The 20,042-nt window shown below is 38.8% G+C and overlaps 2 protein-coding genes across 2 annotated transcripts; both read left to right on the top strand.

The window, feature by feature from the left end:
- The first annotated feature begins 3,902 nt into the window (after positions 1 to 3,902).
- On the top strand, positions 3,903 to 5,621 carry LOC6546183. Its single transcript, XM_001972240.1, has one exon. The coding sequence runs from the start codon at positions 3,903 to 3,905 to the stop codon at positions 5,619 to 5,621; it is 1,719 nt and encodes a 572-aa protein (XP_001972276.1).
- Positions 5,622 to 5,966: 345 nt separating this feature from the next.
- Positions 5,967 to 7,711, top strand: LOC6546182. The gene has a single exon (XM_001972239.2). It carries the CDS (start codon positions 5,972 to 5,974, stop codon positions 7,709 to 7,711), a length of 1,740 nt encoding a protein of 579 aa, XP_001972275.1. The 5' UTR covers positions 5,967 to 5,971.
- Positions 7,712 to 20,042: the final 12,331 nt, after the last annotated feature.

Below are 20,042 nucleotides of genomic sequence, written 5' to 3'. Positions count from 1 at the left end.
CATGCACATTAACCTGTCAACGTGGCCAAGTTTGCAACACATTTAGTGGCCGGCCCGAAGGAGCAAAATCTATCTGCACTGATGGAAAAGTGGGAAAATAGATTAAGTTGAAACGAAAATTATACACATCTCATTAAATAATCAGCACTTTTAAAATAATTATACAAAAATATTATTATTTTATAATAATAATACAAAATGGGGAACTCAAATACTTTTTAGCAAGGAAATGTGCGTAAACAAATTTAAAAATGGCTACCGTCTGTTGTCAGAAGTGCCCTGTCTTGTCTTTTAGTAGTTTTTTGTCACTTTTAGCCGAATTTATTCTGAGTCCTAGAATTGATTGCAGTGCATCGGAACGCGCAGCAAGTCCATCGGCCGTTCCGTTCGCGGCTCTAATCTATAAGCAGTAATCAAATTTCAGCTCGCAGCTACCAACTTGCAGCGTACGTGGCCGCCACAGCCCGTAATTATGCAACACATGTTCAATGCAACAATTGGCCATAATTTAGTCAAAGGTAATTGAGTAAGCCCCGTCCGAAAAGCCCGGCTAACGCCATGCCGCGGGTCCGCTCTATCATTATGCGGTCTCCAAACTGAACGGCCAGGGAACAGACTGACAGACAGACAGACGGACAGACAAAGCCAGTCCCTCCCATCGGGTACGCACAGTAGTCCGGCTGAAAGTACAGGCCAACCTTGATTGACGACCACAACGAGGATTGAGTGATGGAGCCCGCGATGTGATGGTGGTTCAGTGGTGCGGCGGTGCGGCGGTGCGGTGGTGCAGTAATGCATCCGAGGTGGTGGTGGTTGCCACTGGGCGCCTGCCTGCCTTGTTTATTTATTTCTAGTTAGTCGCATTATCTTGCTGGACTGTTATTTAATTGTATGGCTCGATTGGATGAGCATCAAGCAGCCACCTGATTTAATGTGCACTGAGCGAAATTCGTGCTAAACTATATAATAAAGAAAACATTAGTAGTTAGAAAGCAGTTGACTATCAGGTGACTATCTTCTTCTAAACATTTGATACGAAGCAACCTATAATGATTCCCTTGAATATCTGTATATACCGTATACCTTCTCTTACAAGGGCATTTTTTTATCAGTGCATTTCTGCAACTCGACAGAAATGTGTGGAAATTCTTGGTGCTCCATCGTATCCTTCGCTCCATAATAGCTCTAGTTAATGATTGTGGCCAATGTGAGCTAAGCGCTTGACTATCTGGTATCAAGGAAGATAGAAATTGTTGTTTAATTTGCGGAAATTGTTGGCAAAGTGCCGGCAAAAAACAACAACAACAAAAGTAGCGTTGGAAAAGAGAAGGTTAAGGTGAAGAAATATGTGGCATATTTAGTTCAATAATTTTGCATTTCCGCCGGCAATCGGAATTTATCCCACAAATCGGAGCCCAGCTACAAAATTGCCAAGCCACCCACAAAGAAACGCCTTGGGCCGGCCCACAGAACCGCCTTCCTATAGCTTGTATCTGGAATCTAGTATCTATAACCTTGCGCCGATTTCTCAAACAAACAAGCACGCACCACACACAGAGAACATTGCCCAGCAATTTGGTTTGCAATTTTTGCGGTACAAAAATTATAAATTAAGTACTAATTACATGGACAACTACAACAACCATAAACAGGCAACGAGAAATCTTGGGAAAAATCAAACGATTTGCCGCTTATAATGTTCGCTGCGGCCACGCCCACCAAATGCCCACTGTGTGGGCGTTGCACTAATGAACACAGAAATGGAGAAAAAATGGAAATATCGAAAGATTTGTGTAGCAAATGGGAAAAAACTGAAGCACAGTAGAGCTCGCCACATGAAAACGTTTTCATTGACAAATACTTAACAGTATAGAATTTAAATGTATTTATATCACAATATAGATGTTATTGCCTTAGGCACTTTATTGTTATAATTTAATTATTTTTTATTGAGATGTAAAAATGTTAAACAGCTAACAGTTAAAATGGATTTGATTTATTTGTCTCCAGTAGTAAACATAAAGTCTAAAGTGGTGCTTATGTAAGAATATAAAAATTTGGGACCCTAAAATCTTGTAATTTATGTAATTTGTTATACCATTTATAGTTTAGAAATAAATGAGTTCAGGTTTTCTGTTTGCTAGCATATTTATTATACACTATGATTAATTTTACGTACATGCGTTTTAAACTTGGTACGTTTACTAGGCAATCCATTGAAAGATAGGTTTCTTTACTGTATTGCAATGCTTGGATGCCACATTTGATTGGTCGTTGTTGCCGTTCGTTGTCGCTGTCTTGAATGGGTGATAAATTATTTCCCGCCATTTACATAAATGCTTTGAATGCATTAATTAAAGTCCAAATGCCCTGGCTCCCTCTTGCTCCATCCAACCCAAGTGCCACCCCTCGATGACGCCCCCTCCCAGAATTTCAGAGACTGCCGTTGTCGATCTAATCAATTGTATTTTATTACTGGGCCGGGCCCATAGAGAAGCCATTATACCATTGCGATTAGCGAGTCGGCCTTATATGTGCGAGTATCTGTATCTTTTGTTTGGCGTATCTGCATCTGGGTGATTCGAATATATTGTATATGCACAAGTATGTTGGCCATTTTAAGTGGCTGCCGCCTAATTGTTCATTAAAGTCAACAGTCAATAGCTCGTTATGTTTGCGCTTGAAATTTATATTTATTTATTGTTATTTCTGTTTCCCCAGCCTGGCGGTTTATGTAGCTTCATAATTTTTATTTTTTTATTTTTTGCAAGGCATTTTTACCGATTTGAATTGTGCTTTTCGCATTCTGCAGTAGCCATTGGAAATGAGTTTTGCCTCTTTGAGTTCCAAGGTCTTGCCATTCCTTACAATTAGCAACTGAATTTATGAGCGATTTCAATTTCAATGCGGCTCGTTTGTTGCTTTTGCCTGCCTTGGCTGATCACTCTTGTGGGCAAACGAGTTGCTGGCCAAAAGCCACTGCAGCAGCGAATTTAAGAATAACAATGACAACCGTCTTAAATAACAAAGCCATAATCACCGACAGCATTTGTGACTAACCAGAGCAGCGTGTCAGTCAACACTTAATAATTTTAGCGTATAAATGCAATATTTGTGTACTTTACAAGTGTTTAAATGAAGCGCCTGCATTTATTGTAATACTTTATTAAATATGGTTTTGATTAGGGGATTTATAAAAATAGAATAACAATATATTTTTATATTTAAACTTCTCCATAAAGACAGACAGAAATTATCGGTTTTGCTGGGCAAAGTGTTCATCTTGCACCTCAAAAAAAACTACATTTATCTCCGTTTAGATAGAATGGGAATCACTCACCGGCACATACCATCTGGCTGACATAATTCTCTTAGATCACCGCCCAGTTTAGCGCCCATTTATGCAATCATGTAATTTTATTAACAATATCTATGACATTTAGCAATTGTTTGGTCACGTTAGAACTGCCGAAGCCAGACCGCAAACAATTACGTTTACGTGGTCGTGGTCAAAGGGGCAATTTGGTAGATGCTGCGATAAGCAGTACACTGCAAGAAAGAGTGTCACAAAGCACTGATTAACGCCCCACATTAATTAGACAAACAATTTAATTTTAAGTAGCTTTAATGCTAGGCATCAAGCAAATGAAAGCCAAACATAATAATTTGTATGCAGTACGTATTGTCGCACCCTGAGCGGGTACTGATATTTTTGCAGTGTACTCACCCGCGCACGACTTGCTCTTGGACTTCGACTCCAACATCGCCTCTGACTTCCACTTCAACTTCAACTTATTGACAATGCAATGTAATTGTTTCCGATAGAGATCTTGACCAGGCCTTAAAACCGCCAAGTCTTTGTACCGCGGCACTCAGTGTCCTTTTTCGGGCAGGACTGCATCATGTCCCGCTGGCTGATTTTCTTATATATTATACCGTTCTGTGGAAGATGCAACAGTTGGTCCGCCAGAGAAGTAATACATCAGCTTAATCATGATCAGCGACTACAGCTTAATATTTACCTGGATTGCAAAGACGTGGAACTACAAATCGGTCAGGAAGTGTCGAATTTATTGGTGAATAGTGCTGAAGAGCAAATGAAAATATTGGGTAGATTCAGCTCACACTCTTTGATCATTGCGTGCTTTAAGAATTCTACAAGAGATCAAACTCTAAATGGAGTAAAGGAACTGCTCTGGGGACTGCAGTACTTACCAATGTTGTTTGTCGTAGAAACGAACATGGATTTTTATTTTCAACAAGCTATAAGCCAGGGTTTTATTCACGTGCTGGCTTTGAATTTAGGTAATGGATCCCTTTACACCTATAAGCCATATCCAAAAGTAGAAATTCATAAAATTGAAGATATGAGCAAATTCTATGAGTTGACAAAACTGAGAAACCTCCAGGGACAGGTGGTTCGCATCAGTGTGGAAACGATGACACCTCGATGTTTTCGGTATAGAAACCGTCAAGGCGAATTGGTATACGCTGGTTATATGTACAGGATGGTTAAAGAGTTCATCGAAACATACAATGGCACAGAGGAGCATGTTTTTGGTAATGTGGATACCATACCGTATAAAGAGGGCTTGACAGCACTGAAAAACGGCGAAATAGATATGATGCCCCGGATAATACATGACCTGCAATGGTACTATTTCTACCGCAGTCGTATTTTGTACAATATTAAGACCTATATCATGGTGCCTTGGGCCGAGCCCCTGTCAAAAAGTCTGTACTTTATACAACCATTTCGTAGCACAGTTTGGGTTACAATCATGGTGAGCTTTGTCTACGCCTCTATCGTCATCTGGTGGATAAGGTATAGACTGCTGGGGAATTCTTCTCTATCGCGTTCATTTATGGACGTCTTGCAGCTGTTGTTTCAGCTTCCTGGTAGCAGCATATGGCACTTTAATATGGGCACACATCAGGTTCTTAGTTTTATGATCCTCTTCATAGTTGGATTTATGCTGACAAATCTGTATACCGCTCAGTTGTCAAGTTACTTAACTACGGGCTTGTTTAAAAGTCAAATCAACACCTTTGATGATCTATTCCGTGAAAAGCGCACATTGCTCGTGGAAAGCTTTGATGCTGAAGTACTACACAACATGACCACATCAAAAATTATACAAAAAGAATTTGAGAGTATTATATTGGTAACCTCAATAGAGGAGGTTTTCAAGCATCGCAAGAGCCTAAACACTAGTTATGCTTATGAGGCCTATGAGGATCGCATTGCATTCGAGCTGTCTCAGCAAATGTATCTTCGAGTGCCCATTTTCAAGACATTGGAGGAGGTGTACGATCAACGACCTGTATTTGTGGCACTTCGACATGGATTACCGTATGTGGAATTATTTAACAAATACCTTAGGCGAATCTATGAATCGGGTATTTGGATTAAGCTGCAGGAAGATTCTTTCCTCGAAGGAATTACTAGTGGTGAAATTAGTTTTCGAAAATCGCAATCCCGCGAAATTAAAATATTCGACAAGGACTTTTATTTCTTTGCCTATATTTTACTGGGAATGGGATGGTGTGTCAGCACTATCGCATTTTTCTCGGAAAGATGGAGATTTAAATGTTCAGTTTCAATTGATTTGAAGAAATAAACTATACGAAGGTACCAATTCCAGAATCTATTATCGAAGAAAAGAATGTACTAATGCACTCCAAACTGAATATAATGAATCAGCACTGCTTAAATAATGTATAAAACGCATCTTTTATTTCCCCTAAAGGATGTCCTTAAATATTCGAAGTAAATAAAATATTGTATAATGCTTCAACGCAAATAAGCATCATGACTTGTAATTATTTCCTCGTTCGCTTTATGTATTAAAATTGGAATTTCCACAATGGATACATGAAAGTACTGTAATCAAATAATGTAACAATTTAGGGGATAATCAAACACGGCCTATAAAAGAACATCGAAGCAGAGGATTTCAGAGGCATTGCAATGGAGCTACTTTACCTGAATACGCTACAAAGCCTTTCACTATTTGAAGGAAATCGCTTGGGTCGAACAGTTCAGGAACTAAATAATATTTACCAAACGGAACTTAACGTGTTTCTAGAGTTTGGCAATGGCACAGACATATTGGAAGCAGCCCAAAGGACTTCTGTACCCACTCTTTGGATTAGAAATCCCCAAGATCCAAAGGTTTTAAAAGGAAACTTCTGTAGTTGCACCCTTACCATTTTGTATCTGGAGGATGAGCATCTGAATCGTGGACTTAACTATCTTGCAAATTGGTTGTGGGAATATCATCACCTCCAAGTGCTAATATTTTTTAACGGAGGATCTGCTGACAAACTAATACAAATATTCAGACGATGTTTTAATGAAGGCTTAGTGAATATACTTGTAATGCTACTGGACTCGAAGGGACTGTACAGCTTTTTGCCATATCAAAGTCTAACAATTTTAAATTTTAAAAGTGTCAAGGAGTTTTATGACCACTCCCGCATTAAAATGGATTTAAATGGATATAACATCACCAACGGCCTGATAAGAGCAGGTGCACCTCGTTGCTTCGCTTTCAGAGATCGTCAAAATCGACTAATTCTATCTGGATATATGCTTCGAATGATTGTGGATTTTACACACCATTTCAATGGATCCGTTCAGTTAATAGATGTGGTAACTGTAAATGATGCTATTAAACTTTTAGCAAATCGTACAATAGACTTTTTTCCATTCCTCATCAGACCGCTGGAAAGCTTTTCAATGACCAATATACTTTATCTGGAAAATGCTGGTCTAATAGTGCCCACATCACGGCCCTTACCGAACTGGGTTTATTTAATTAGGCCGTATGCACTTGACACGTGGATAGCCTGGCTAATAATGCTAGTTTACTGCTCCTTGGCTTTAAGGATTTTCTCAAGAGGTCAAATAAGCTTAAGTGATGCATTTTTAAAAGTTCTTCGATTGGTTATGTTTCTCTCAGGTAGCAGAGATATGGGAACTCGACCAACAACTCGTCGCCTACTCCTCTTCCTCATACTAACAACTACAGGATTTATATTAACCAATCTTTATTTGGCCCAACTATCGAGTAATTTGGCCGCCGGGCTTCATGAAAAACAAATAAATACTTGGGAGGACTTGGATAAATTCGATGGGATTTGGCCCTTGATAGATGTTGATATTACATCTATGGAGAAACTTATACCCGATCGAACCAAATTGCTGAAAATAATTGTCCCTACTTCAGAGGCAAACGTTGATTTATATCGAAGAAATCTAAACAGAAGTTGCATTCATTTCGGATATTTTGATCGCATTGAGTTTGCTCTTTTTCAGCAAAAGTTGCTCAGAATCCCGATTTTTCGGAAATTTCCACATATACTCTACCAGCAACCACTTCAGATTTCCGCCGCATTTGGACGTCCCTACTTGCAGTTGTTTAATTGGTTCGTTGGAAAAATATTTGAAAGTGGAATTTATCTGAAAATGAAGGACGATGCCTATCAACATGGAATTCAAAGTGGCTTGCTAAATTTGACATTTAGTGATCGGCATTTGGAAGTGAAATCAAATGATGTGGAATATTATTACCTGATTGCTGGATTGTGGTTTGGTGGTTTGACTTTGGCTACAATTTGTTTCCTTGCGGAATTGCTTATTGGATCTGCTACAATCAAAGTAACTATATATCGTGTAAAATCAAATTCAAAACTAGTAATCAAATAAAATGTATTAAAACAATCACTGAACTAAAACCCCATTATTTTCAAATTCAAATGCAAATTATTTAAGTAGATGTCTGCATTTTAATGTTTTTATATTTATATTTACAATATCTTAAAGTGGTAGGCTTAATTTCTGGTGCCGCATATTGCTGCTCAGCGGGTCTTTAAAATAAACTTTGGTCGCAACCGTTTTCTAGTCATAACTCTCCGCCCAAAAACTGTAATTACAACGAAAATACGCTAAAATATTTTGCCGGCAAGGTGACGCCTCCCTTGCGGCCTCATTTGCATGCCCGCTGGCTGCACTTGTCGCGGCTCAAAATCCACTGCCCAAATGGCCAAATGGCAAGCTGGCAACCTGCAACCGGCAATTGGCAACTGGCAGCCGGCCAAAGTTGCAACTGCCTCCGAAGGTGTCTTCGATTATTGCCAAACATTAATTATTTGCGCGCGATTTGGCGCCCGCCTCCTTTTTTTTGTGAAAGGCCTGGGCTAGTAGTTCAAATGTTTATTTTTCTGCTCTCCCTGGAGTGTCTTTGATTACTGACTACACTTGGAAAAGTTGAGGCTGAAACTAAAATATCCACATTCAGAAGGTTTCCTAATGATAGGATATACAATAATTTAGGTAAAAATCAAGTAGATCAAGATGTACACAAAATAATTTCCTTTGATTTCAACACATATCCTAAGATAGTTAAATGTATTTACTAGTATCAAAGTTGCGTTGAAAGTGCATACATTTTTGGAATAATTTTTATATTTATGCAACAAATTCCAAAAAATTATTTTTTCAAGTGTAAGATCCTCAGACTCAGGCAGCAATTTTTGCGCAACGAATGTGAGACGAGGGACGGTCAGGTCGATTCACTGCCGTCCTCTGCCGTCCAGCTTGGCTTATTTATTTTTGGCCAAAATTGCACATTTTCCCATGCTGCTGTTGCCGTTTGTTGTTGCTGTTGTTTCTAGCCGATGTTGCCAGTTGTTGCTTGGCGAATGTTGTTGCTATTGTTGTTGTCGCGTCTAATCAAGGAGCGGAGTTTAGAGTCGATGCCTTGGTCGCCCCATTGCCATTTAGCCCGAAGCGGCTGCCTCAGCCAAAACGATGAATATTGATTTAATTGAAAGTCATTGAAGCACACGTACTTCATAGACACGAGTTTTCGTGCTACCCAGTGTGAGGGTATACTGGGATTGTGAAGAAGGTTGAGCCATTAATTTCCGAAAATTTATACATTCTATTCTGTATTTATTTATATACTAATAAAGTGTAAAAGGTACATGAAAATATTAAATGGGAATACTTATAAATATCGAAAGATGTTATTAAATAATTTATTTTACCGCAAACATATGCCACAAAACATTCAAAATTATATGTGACTCGCTTCATATGTTAATCCTGAAGATATAGGTATCCAATACTTCGACTACCGGCCAAATTAAAACCTTTGCGGCTTTCCATTTGGTGTGGCAGCAAACCGACCGCCGATCGCAGCTTGTGCCCTCCCACATGCCAACATCTTCGCACAAATACACCCGAATGTGGAAAACCGACGCCCCGGCAAAAGTTTTCGCTGCAGTTGCTGTTGTTGCTGGCACATTGACATAGTTTTCCACGGCAGATGTGCCCAAGCCCTGCTCCCCGTCTTCACCCTCTCTCCGCCCACCAACGTGCCCCCTAGATTTTCCCTGCGGCGATTCTGTCTCCCCATATTGGAATTTTGTCGACTTGTTTTTCCTTCTTTTTTTCCACTTCGGCATCGTCGTCGTTGGCGATGCTGCCAAATGTCAAAAGGTTAATACGTGAATTAACAGCAAATTTCTTTGACTTGTGTGTGACTGCAAGCTGCTAGTTGTTGCTGCTGATACACGGAAAATAAAGTGTATAAAAATAAAATAAACTTTTAAAAAAAATATACCTAAAAATGTTAACTAATAACTAAGAGGAGATGAACTAAGAAGAGTTAACTAAGAAGAGGTAACTAAGAAGAGCCAACTAAGAAGAGCAAAGAAAAGCCCACTTGTAAATTAAATTGACCTGAAACTATGAAGAATTTTTTAAGTTATTCATACAGAAAGATATAAGGATACGATGCTATTGATACGTACATTTTCTAAATTTAATTCTAAATAAATTAAATAGTCTCCCGTTTTTTTCACATTTCCACACATTTTTCCCAGTGTAGTTGCTGTTACTAGTCGATGTTTTTCATGCAGCTGCTGCGGCTGGCGCTTTCCTTGGAATGCGGGCGTTGCTATGTTTGTTTATTTTCTTTTAGGCGGCTCCGCTTTTCTCGTGGGTTCCCCTAATGCATTTGGGACACCAGCATGTGGTCGGTATGGGTGATTTTCGTGTGCTGGCTTTACAACATATTACATTAAAATGCTTCTTTTTGTTGTTCATTCTTCTTAAGCTCTCGCCTTCGATGCCAATAAATCAATGGGAGTTTCGGTCGGGCGAATTCCGATCATTTTCCCAGGGTTAAGTTAAGTTGTGGGATTACCCACGAAAATCTGAAGCATTTTGTAAAGTTGCTCACATGAGTTGGGAAATGTTTTTAAGGAGGAATGCTTCTCTGAATATTTTTAGAAAAAGAGCCCTTAGAGGAATGAAACTAAAAGATAAATGGATACATTTATTATACGATTTGTTTTAAATTTCTAACGTTTCATCTTTTAAGGATCTGAAAAAGTGCTTTAAGACCAAAAAGCTTGCAGCATAAAAATTCCCTTGAATATTTATTATTCTACCCCTAAAGCACAATGGTATAACTGTTCTGTTATCCTTACAGTTAGCAGAGACAGCAACCTTTTCCCTAAAGGACATTTTCTCTCAGTTCAGCACAAGCCCTCCAGATGACGCCAGCTTGTCATTCCCATGCCGAATGCGTTTCAATTAGATACATTTTTCAATTACTTACAAAAATTCCATTTGGCACGCTCGATTGCCTTATTTCCCCCAGATGCCACGAATAACCCACATAGATGGCGATTAAGCGGACAGAGAGAAAGAGATATGCAAACCGAACTGAACCGAACGGACCGCAACCGAAATAGAGTCGTATGTCTATGCAAATTTTTTTGCGCAGTGGCAAGTGCATAATTTTTATTATTATTATTTCTCAGGCGCTCTGGTATCCATGGCGCTAAGCTAAAAGTGCCAATCTAGTGTAGATCAAAAAGCGCAAAGCCTACGGAGCAACGAGTGCCGGCCCACTTGGCGACTGCCCACTTGGGTTTTTTGCCAGCTCAATTCAATTCATTAACCGAGCTGTGGCAGCGATTAAATCGCTCAGGCCCAAACTATGTATATCTATATTATTTGCGCACACATATAAATTTATTTTTATTTCATTTTTAATGGAGCCAACCGCATAATCTGCTGACAATTTATGGCCATTTTCATGTGAATTATGCTACTTCAATAAAAACACATTTTTCTTTTATTGCCACACATTTGGAAGAGTGCGCCAGCGACTTTATCTTATATCTAGTGTGAAAAGTGGTTCAATCGCGATAGTTACAGACAGCAATATTTTTTTTTCATACACTTTAATTGATTCTTAATGGAAAAATTCCCTTATCTTGATGGCAAATTTATGAAATGTTAATTACAAAATACACGATCAACGTAATTTGAGTCCAAGTATTTTGGGTAGTTTTTATTTTATTGTTGCGAAAACTGTCAAAGATTTTAAAAAGTTCCATATGATTTGATATTATTGATTCGATAAATGAAAATAATCGCAGCGGGGAACGCAATAGTGCAATAATTGCATTTAAAATCAGAGATAGTAAACAGAAACCAATTTCAAGTGGGGGAATTGCTTTTGAGTTATTAATAAATTTGCATAGCCTTAGGCATGATCAATTGATTTGAATTAATTGAACTAAGTCAATTAAACACTTCGATTTACTCATCGTTAAAGGATATACAAGTTAAGAGATATACAAGTAAGAACTATAGCACTTCGAACTATTTTAACCCAGCTTTATTGGTTCTTCAATAAAAAAAATTCTTTCAGGTCTGGATAAATAATTATAGGCATCTTGAATGGGTTATAAAGTTTATATAGCCTGCAAAGGCATAAAAAGCTGAGAATGCTGTTTTTTTATAATTACAAATCAATTCTGTAGAATTTTTATTAGAACATCATAAGATGCTTTATTTAAAGCCAAGTACATAATAATTGAGAGATCATAAAAGATGCATTTACCTTAGAGGGAGGTAAATGCATCTTTTATGATCTCTCAATTATTATGTACTTTCTAGCTTGCAACATTTCCTAGACCATTAATTGCAATGGCATATTATATTTGACCTCATATTACCGCTTAACGATCAATAAAGTTGGCAATCATCGTTAATTTCTCAAGCATTTAACCACACATGAGGATAGTTCTCGATCATTTTTATAGCGCTCTAGGCTTGAACTGATCTTCATCACGATCTCTTTTATTTAACGATCTCTCATTTGATTTTATAAGTTTCCATTTCGTGCTGGCATCTGGCTTTCATTTGCAGCTCTCCCTCGTCCACTTGACTAAAATTTAATATCATAATTCGAATTTACAACATTTTAATGCACTTTGCCCATCCCAATAGCCATGAATCCTATTGCTTTTTTCCGAGAGCTGTCCCATATGGGCGACCATTTAAATTCCCATCTGTATTCCTCTTGGCCGTTTGCCGCTGGTGTCCGTGCATATCTGCCGCTGCTTTGACGCCATTGTTGCATGCAACGCGTCGGCGGCAGTCGGCAAAATGAAATTTCATATTTTCCTATTGCACTACAAACGAAAAAAAAATCCAAACATTTTTTCACATTTTTGTACACTTGCAAAATTAATTTAGCCTGAATTTATTCTTAAGAAAAACCTTCTTAAACTTAATGAAAACTTAAACGACTGAAAGTAGCCAGCAGAGTACTTTAAAAACAACTATTTTGCAAAATTTGTAAATATAATTAATATATTAATTTTAATATATTAGATTATTAGAAACACAATAAAATATGATTTTTTAAATATGAAATAGTTTTATCATACATAATATAAATAAAGTGCATTCCCTGACAATTATAAGAATGAAGTCTTCGTTTTGAGTTACATGTTTTTTTTAGTGATCAATTGTCTGCAGGAATGAGACTTCATTTAATGTACTAACCAGTGTAAGCCCAGTCCACATATTTATCCGCCCAACTTCCCCGAAGGCGTAGACAGCCGCATTTAGCAATTGCAGACCAAACTGAGCCATGGCCAAAAGCAAATGTCGTCGCTGTTGTCGCATCCTTTTTGGTAGGATGCCTGTGCCTGATCCTGAAGGGAAAAAATCCTTTTTGTCTGCGCCGCGTCGCCTTTCATTTCGGCGCGGCGCGTTAATATTAAAATGCATGTAAAAATGCACGAGTCCTTTGGGTCGGAGGAATTTGTTAAAAATGCTCCCTTCGGTGGCTGCCCAAACAGCAGCCCACACATATGGAAAATAAGAAAACGAGTAAGATTGTTAGCCATAAGAAATTATGATACGTTTAATTACCAAGTGGAGCACGTGACTGGCGAACAAGTGAGATGATGGCCCATTCCTTTGGCACTTGCCTCGTTCATTAACAGCTGTCAGCACATTTGGCTTCGGATTCCCCAAGCGCCTTTCACAATTTGCACCTTTTTAATTAACGTGATTGCAGTTGGCACCTCACCTCACCTTCCTTAATTTTTATGTTTTTTTTTTTCTGTGCCTTGTTCCTTGTATGCAAATGCGTTGATCTATGTTCTACGTGCTGAATGCATCTCTCGGCACCTGACTGCCACACCCCAAAAAGTGTACACCTCCCGTGGGGTTTTCGTCACTCATCGCCATCGTCATCATCATTGCCGTCTCAAGTGTGCACTTGCAAGTGACGGAAAAAAAAGGAAAACAGTGAGGCGAAATTCTAAAAAAAAAGAAAAAAGTCTGTATAAATTCAAACAACGAAAAAAGAAATCACCTAAACTTGGAAGGCGTCTGGCATTGTCTTTCTCCATAACTCCATAAAGCGAAAGTTCTGTTTGTCGTTTCGGTTTTCGGAGTTTTCCAGCTCAATGATGTCACACAATGTCACGTGCTCTTCTGATTTTCTAGCTTCGGCGACAGGTTCATGTGAGCCATGGAAATTTCCACGTTCTCACCGGGATACTCAGCATTTATGCACTTCAGCGCGCACTCAGTGGGTGGTGTTTTGTGGGTGTTTTTTTTTCTGGGCGGTGGGTGGAGGTCATGGGGTGGCGGGAGTGACAAAGAACTTCCCCGGGATTGGTTGAACTTTAAGGAAATGCCAAATTATGAATGGCAAAGGAAGCAGATATGGGGAATTAAAAGCAGCGTATTTTGAGGGGATCAATTTTTAATAAGCCCATTACTGTGATTGAAATCATTAGGAATTATTGCTATTGAATGCTTTTAAAATACACATTCGTAATTCAGATTAATATCCTTTTTACAGCATATTGTAGATTAAAAAAAGCATAATAAATCTGAAATTTCCCATTATCATTTTGAAAGTTGTAAACATTCTTACAAGACATTTTACTACATTTTCTTATCAAGCCTACATTCCCTCTCAAAATAAATTGTATTTTCGTTGCCGAACTTTGGGTAATATTTCGTGTGAACCCTTGGGTGAACCCTTTCACACTTTCGGCACAACTTTAACGATGATCGGCAGGCGATGTCCGGGTACAGTCTCTTCTTGCTTTTTATTTTATATATTTCTTTCGGTGACTCGCGTGGGGCTAGCACTCAAAACAATTTATAATTTCAACGCCTTCAGATAACAAATAGCCCCAGTGGTGTGCACGATTCGACAATTAATCAAATGCCGCGGCGCGTCGCGTCGTTGCTCGTGTTACTTTTTCGGCATAATTACGTTAAAATGTGGCACGGAAAATAGTTGCAGGCCCAGCTTAGAGCCGAAGTCTTACCGCGGCTCACAGACACCAAGATAGACAGTTAAAAATGACAGCAGGCCAACAAACGAACCGAAGCCAAATGACAAAACCCGCCGTCACAAAAAATAGTCCAAAAAATAGGAAGAAAAATAGTACACAACACCAAAGAGTCAAAATGCAGCCGAAAAAAAAAAATGAAAGAAAACATGGCCAGATGATCGATTAGGCCAATGCAGTCGCTCAGTCTCTTAGCTTTTGAGTTTTTTTCGTTTTGTATTTTAAAGCCTCCGTCGAGTCATGCAAAACAATTGCGGCCACAAATATTGTAGCAGCACACCGAATATTGGCCATGACTATTTCCCATTTCTAATGCCAATTCGATTCCATTTGTATTTCCTAGGTTTGGCATAATTTGGCAATTGAATTGATTTGGCCAAGCCCTCTGGCAAAATTTGGTTACGCTCACGTTCGCGGCGGCGGCTGCAGGAAATCCAGACAAGGAAAAACTGTAACTGAAACTGAAACCTAAACCGAAACCAAAACCCAAACCCAAACCCAAACCCAATGCGATACCGAATCCCAACTCCCAATCGAAAAGTTTTCGGGTTTGGGAAAAAAAGGGTTTGGCTGTGATATTTCATGTTCGCCGCCAACGCCAAAGTTCTCGCTATTGATTGATCGAATCTGGGGGCGAAAAACTGCGCTTTTCGGATTGGAAACGCATTAAAGCCATATTTTATAACCATAACCCTCAAAGCTTAATGCTTATTAATTTTATTGCCATTTTTTAAAAGTAAGGAGCAGAAACAGCAACATACATACAGGTATATATACATACATACAGTATGCTCTTATTGTGGTTAACGTTTTTCATAAAATCAGCAATATTATCCTTGTGTACTTCGCTCTTATGCCAACGTTTCACATTTGCCGCCCTGATAGCCATCGATTGATAGAAATTTTGTCGAACCAAAAAAAAAAAAAAAATCCGAAAAATTTTATAAATCTTAGGCCTTCGGAGAATAACTTAAAGCAGCGAAAACATTGAATTGTTCCGCGGTATGGTTGAGCAGTTGAGCTTGGTGGTATTTTTTGTTCAGCCTCCTGTGTTCCGTGTTCCATGTGCAATTTTTGCATACTTCAGCAAACGCGTCATATTTTCGAGTGGTTTCGCTAACATGCAAAGGACACTTGAGAGCCCAGGCACACAAGTGGATCCTTAAAGAGCATTTCTTCAGCTCCTGCCAACGTAGATGCCTTTATCCGGGCAAGGGGCTCGAGAGTATAGCTACATTCTGAATGGGCCTGATGGGAAAACCAGGGTTTGGGGCGTTTCTGCAATGATGATGAGGACGGATCTGAATGCTGAAGCAGCGAATTATATTGGACGGGGGGCAGTATGCAAAAACTTGCCCAACATCGGCTACACATTTAAAGCGTTTATCGGCTCATCAGGCCTTAAATTCTGGCATTTGGCAAGCAACAACAACTGAAACAACAATGGATTTTATGGCAATCTCAGTGGCTGAATAAACAACAAATATGCAATATGCAGATGCAGATGGCTCCCAATGGAACTGCACACAATGCTTGTTGCCATTTCCGTTTCCTGTTTAACCAGCACACACACACACACACACACAAATACACACACGCACACGTTGGCACTCCGAATTGGACAGCAACATATCCTGTGCATAATGCGAATATCATTTACCGTGTCAATCACAGTGCACACATCCAGGCCATGGCCATTCAACCAGTCAACCAGGCAACCAGTCAACTCGGTCCGCAATTCAAAAAACAAAATACAAAAAAAAAATATATATATCAACCGCAGGAAGCCCGGGGATAAAGCCAATATCCCGAGTGGATTTCGCAGATCCTAGGCCCCAGTCGAGTGTAAAATGTTGGCGGTCGTTTTAATATCAAATAATTAATTTCTGCGTAAATATTTATAACAGCAAAAATGTGCCGCATAATTGATATGTTTGCCCAAACGGCTCACACAGCGAAATAAATCTAAACAATGGCTGCGGGACTATTAATTTTCTATGAGTTCATTTGCAAATAAGTAACTTAATAAATGAGAGCAAAACAAGTATGTTTAAATAGCACAAGTGAAATACCCTATTCCACCAACATATTGTTTATTTTGTTTTGAGTTACTATTTTGCTGCTCGAATAAAACGTTCTGAACTATTTTAAGCCTCTGGGAAATTAAATTCAAGTTTATATTGACGAAATATATAAGTACATATAAAACGATGGTATCTCTTTAAATATTTATGTATTTGTGAGTTAAGAGTGTAATTTTCTGCAGTGTACCAAGGCGATTCAGGAGAGTGATATATCCAGGACGAGACCAGAAAACCCCATATCTGTTTGATTTGTCCAATTGCCCATTGTTATTGGCAGTCATCATTCGAGCCGTTGCAATTCAATCATTACGAAATGAAATAAGCATAATGAAATGCAATATAAATGCATTAAATGCATCTGCTGTCGAGCCAAATCAATTTCATTCCAGCAAATTCTCCATGCGAAATTATTGAAATTATTGCTGCCCATATGTACATACACACATTTGTTTTAAAGGAAGGGAATGTGAGCCTTGGGTTTTTCAGCGCGACTCGCCGTTTGGGGAATTGCGGTCATTTTTCGCAATTAAAAGCTTTACACATTTTGCAATCAATATATGAAATAATTAAATAAAATGTCGCTTAATTAAATTGGCACGACCTTTTCCGATGGGGCTTTTTGCCGCGGAATGATGATGATGATTCAAGTGATAAGCAGAAAAAACAGAAGCCACGGCAGCTGAAGCCCGTGGAATGCGGTTAATTTGTATGATGAGTTAAGTTAAAGCTACCCTGCATGATATTCGGTAAATTATCAAGTTTGAAATGTTAAATACCAGATATTTTAAATACGTAAATCTATGCTGTGCAATATTATTAAAAAAAAGAGCGTAAGAGTTTGGAATACATATGTTATATCTTTAACTTTAAAGGACATATTTTTATTTGTATTAAGCATGTGGTGTTACTATCATCATAATATATTACTTAATTTGCATGTAGTGAGTTTTAAATTTTTAAAAATTTTTTTTAGAGTATTCCTTAGTTTGATAACTCATCATTTCACAAAGTTCCCGCTTATTTACGCATCTGAGTTCCAATTCTCGCGCATCACAGAAATGTGACAGTTAGTTAGTGTCGAAAAGACCAACGTCTGCCCCTCACAAGTTGGCCAATTAAATTCAATTGAAGTTTTCTGCCTTTTTGTTTCCGTGGACCGCTGCTGGTGCCTACTGTTTATTTGTTTACTCTTTAACGCCTGCGCGCGTGCCTCAATTTAGTGGAAGTCCGAAGACTGAGCACTTTCAATGCATTTCGCCGCCTCCTTGGATGGGCGATAGGCAAATGAGTCTGCTAATAAAGAGCGGCCTTTTTTCTCGCCGTGCACAAGCTGTGTGCCGCCTGTCAGCATATCAACGCAATTTGTGCACTCCGCCAATAGACGAGACCGAGAAGCCAAGACGGCGGCAAATTATGGCCAACGATGCTCGGCGACTGTGCAAAGTGCCTCATAAATTCACGTCGCTGATGAAGTGATAGTGCAAGGAGTATAAGTTAGTCTAAAAAAAAGGTGGCCAAGAAGTCACTGAGGCAGCCTTAGATTAAGTTCCAACTATAGTCAAAGCTACACCGGTAAAAACACCAAGTTATATAAATTCCTATTCCTACTCAAGCAATAATATAAATACATAGATATAAATATAAGAGAGTAAATTGAATAATTCCACAATCAAAGTTGAATCTTTAAAATAAGTTAAATTTGTAGAAAAATCATCAATGCAACATAATTTTGTTGTCAGTGTCAGCTGCAGATTGTTTATTGCAACGCTATGACTTTGCCGCAGAAATCTGTACAAAAAGATACAATGCAACAACATTGTTGCTCAATGGTCAAACTAATGTGCCGCAGATAGGAAATAAAAGGGGAAGCCATTAGAAAGTGCAAAAGCAAATTGGCTGCAATCGTGAATTACATAAAACGTCTTTCACCAGGGACAGGTGCGTCTTAAATGAAAAGAAAAGCCTATGAACGGAAATTAGCTTTTTTAATAGAAGCCAACGTGGGTTAGCTAAAGCATTATAGTTGACTATAAAATTATAGTTTATATATTAAATTATATGTGCATTAGATAATACCAATTAGTGAACCACTAAAAGATTTGGGAATGGTTTCAAGCTGTTCGAAAGCGCCATTATTGTTCTAAAACAAAGGTCATACAGCGCATACTTCCGCTTTCAGTTGATTGATTTATCCGGAGCATTGACACAGTTTCACCGGTAATCTCAGTTGGCTTACAACACTTTCTGGCCCTGCTGGTCCATTGTCAACCAGGCTGGCTATTAACCGACCTTCGACAGAGGCCAAGGACAATGGCAGGACGAAGGCGCGTAATTGAAAGTACGCGACCAAGTTGTAAAGCAGATGTAAGGACATCAAGTGCCTGCCGCTCGACGTAGAGAGCGAAAAAAGTGAAGGAGAATTTGCCATAATAAAAATAGCTAACGCCCTGGCCGCGATTCAAGATTCAGTGAGATGCCATAAGCACAAAGGCAAACTGTAGATAAAAATTCAATAAGCCAGGCCAAGAGGCAAGGAGCAGGACATACCAACCAGCCAACCGACAGACCGACCAACCCAGACCGTTAAGCCTGAAGAAGGGGCAGAGTGTCTGCGGTTGGGATTTTGTGGCCAATAAATAAAATTAATACGAACGCACTTGAGCACAACTTGACCAGGGAGCAGGTCTCCAACGGCAGGACTACAGTGATTTCTTTTTCTTTTTTTCATTTTTTTGTTTTTTTATGCTTTATTCCCCATCGTCATCTTTTCTTCATTCTCTGCTGTGTGTGTGTTTTGTTTGTTGACTTGTTGAATGAGCCGAAGACCAAGGGCCAGGAACAGGCCAACTGTTGACTGCCACTTGCAGCCTTATGGCCAAGCCGATATGCTAGGTAAATAGAGTTGAGGCCCAGAGCTTAAAGTTGGGCCGAGAAAAGAAAGAAGAAAAGCGCAAGTTGATAAGGTAAATTCAAGTAATTGAAAGGTATCTGGATTCAATTTTAAAGTGCTTATAAAATACTACTTAAGGGAAGTTATATAGACAAGCTTAGTTTTGTAATCAAGCATACAATTATTAGCTATCTCACTATATAAATTAAATATTCAATGACTTGGGTCTAGCTTCAAATTATCCTTCTCTCTTCTCCTAAGTTCAACAAAGTAAACTAGTCATAAACTTTCACATTGTTCTGAACTATTGACTGCCAATTGCAGACCTTAATTCTAAGTTCCGAAAATCTCGAGGCGTTCCCACAATGCAT

This window comes from Drosophila erecta, unplaced genomic scaffold (assembly GCF_003286155.1).
Source record: "Drosophila erecta strain 14021-0224.00,06,07 unplaced genomic scaffold, DereRS2 tig00000021-arrow-pilon, whole genome shotgun sequence".
NCBI lineage: Eukaryota > Metazoa > Arthropoda > Insecta > Diptera > Drosophilidae > Drosophila > Drosophila erecta.
Note: the sequence above shows the minus strand (reverse complement) of the source record. Positions and strands in the feature narration are given on the sequence as shown.

Coding starts and splice junctions, on each gene's coding strand:
- LOC6546183 (XM_001972240.1), top strand. CDS start 3,903: ATGTCCCGCTGGCTGATTTTCTTATATATTATACCGTTCTGTGGAAGA.
- LOC6546182 (XM_001972239.2), top strand. CDS start 5,972: ATGGAGCTACTTTACCTGAATACGCTACAAAGCCTTTCACTATTTGAA.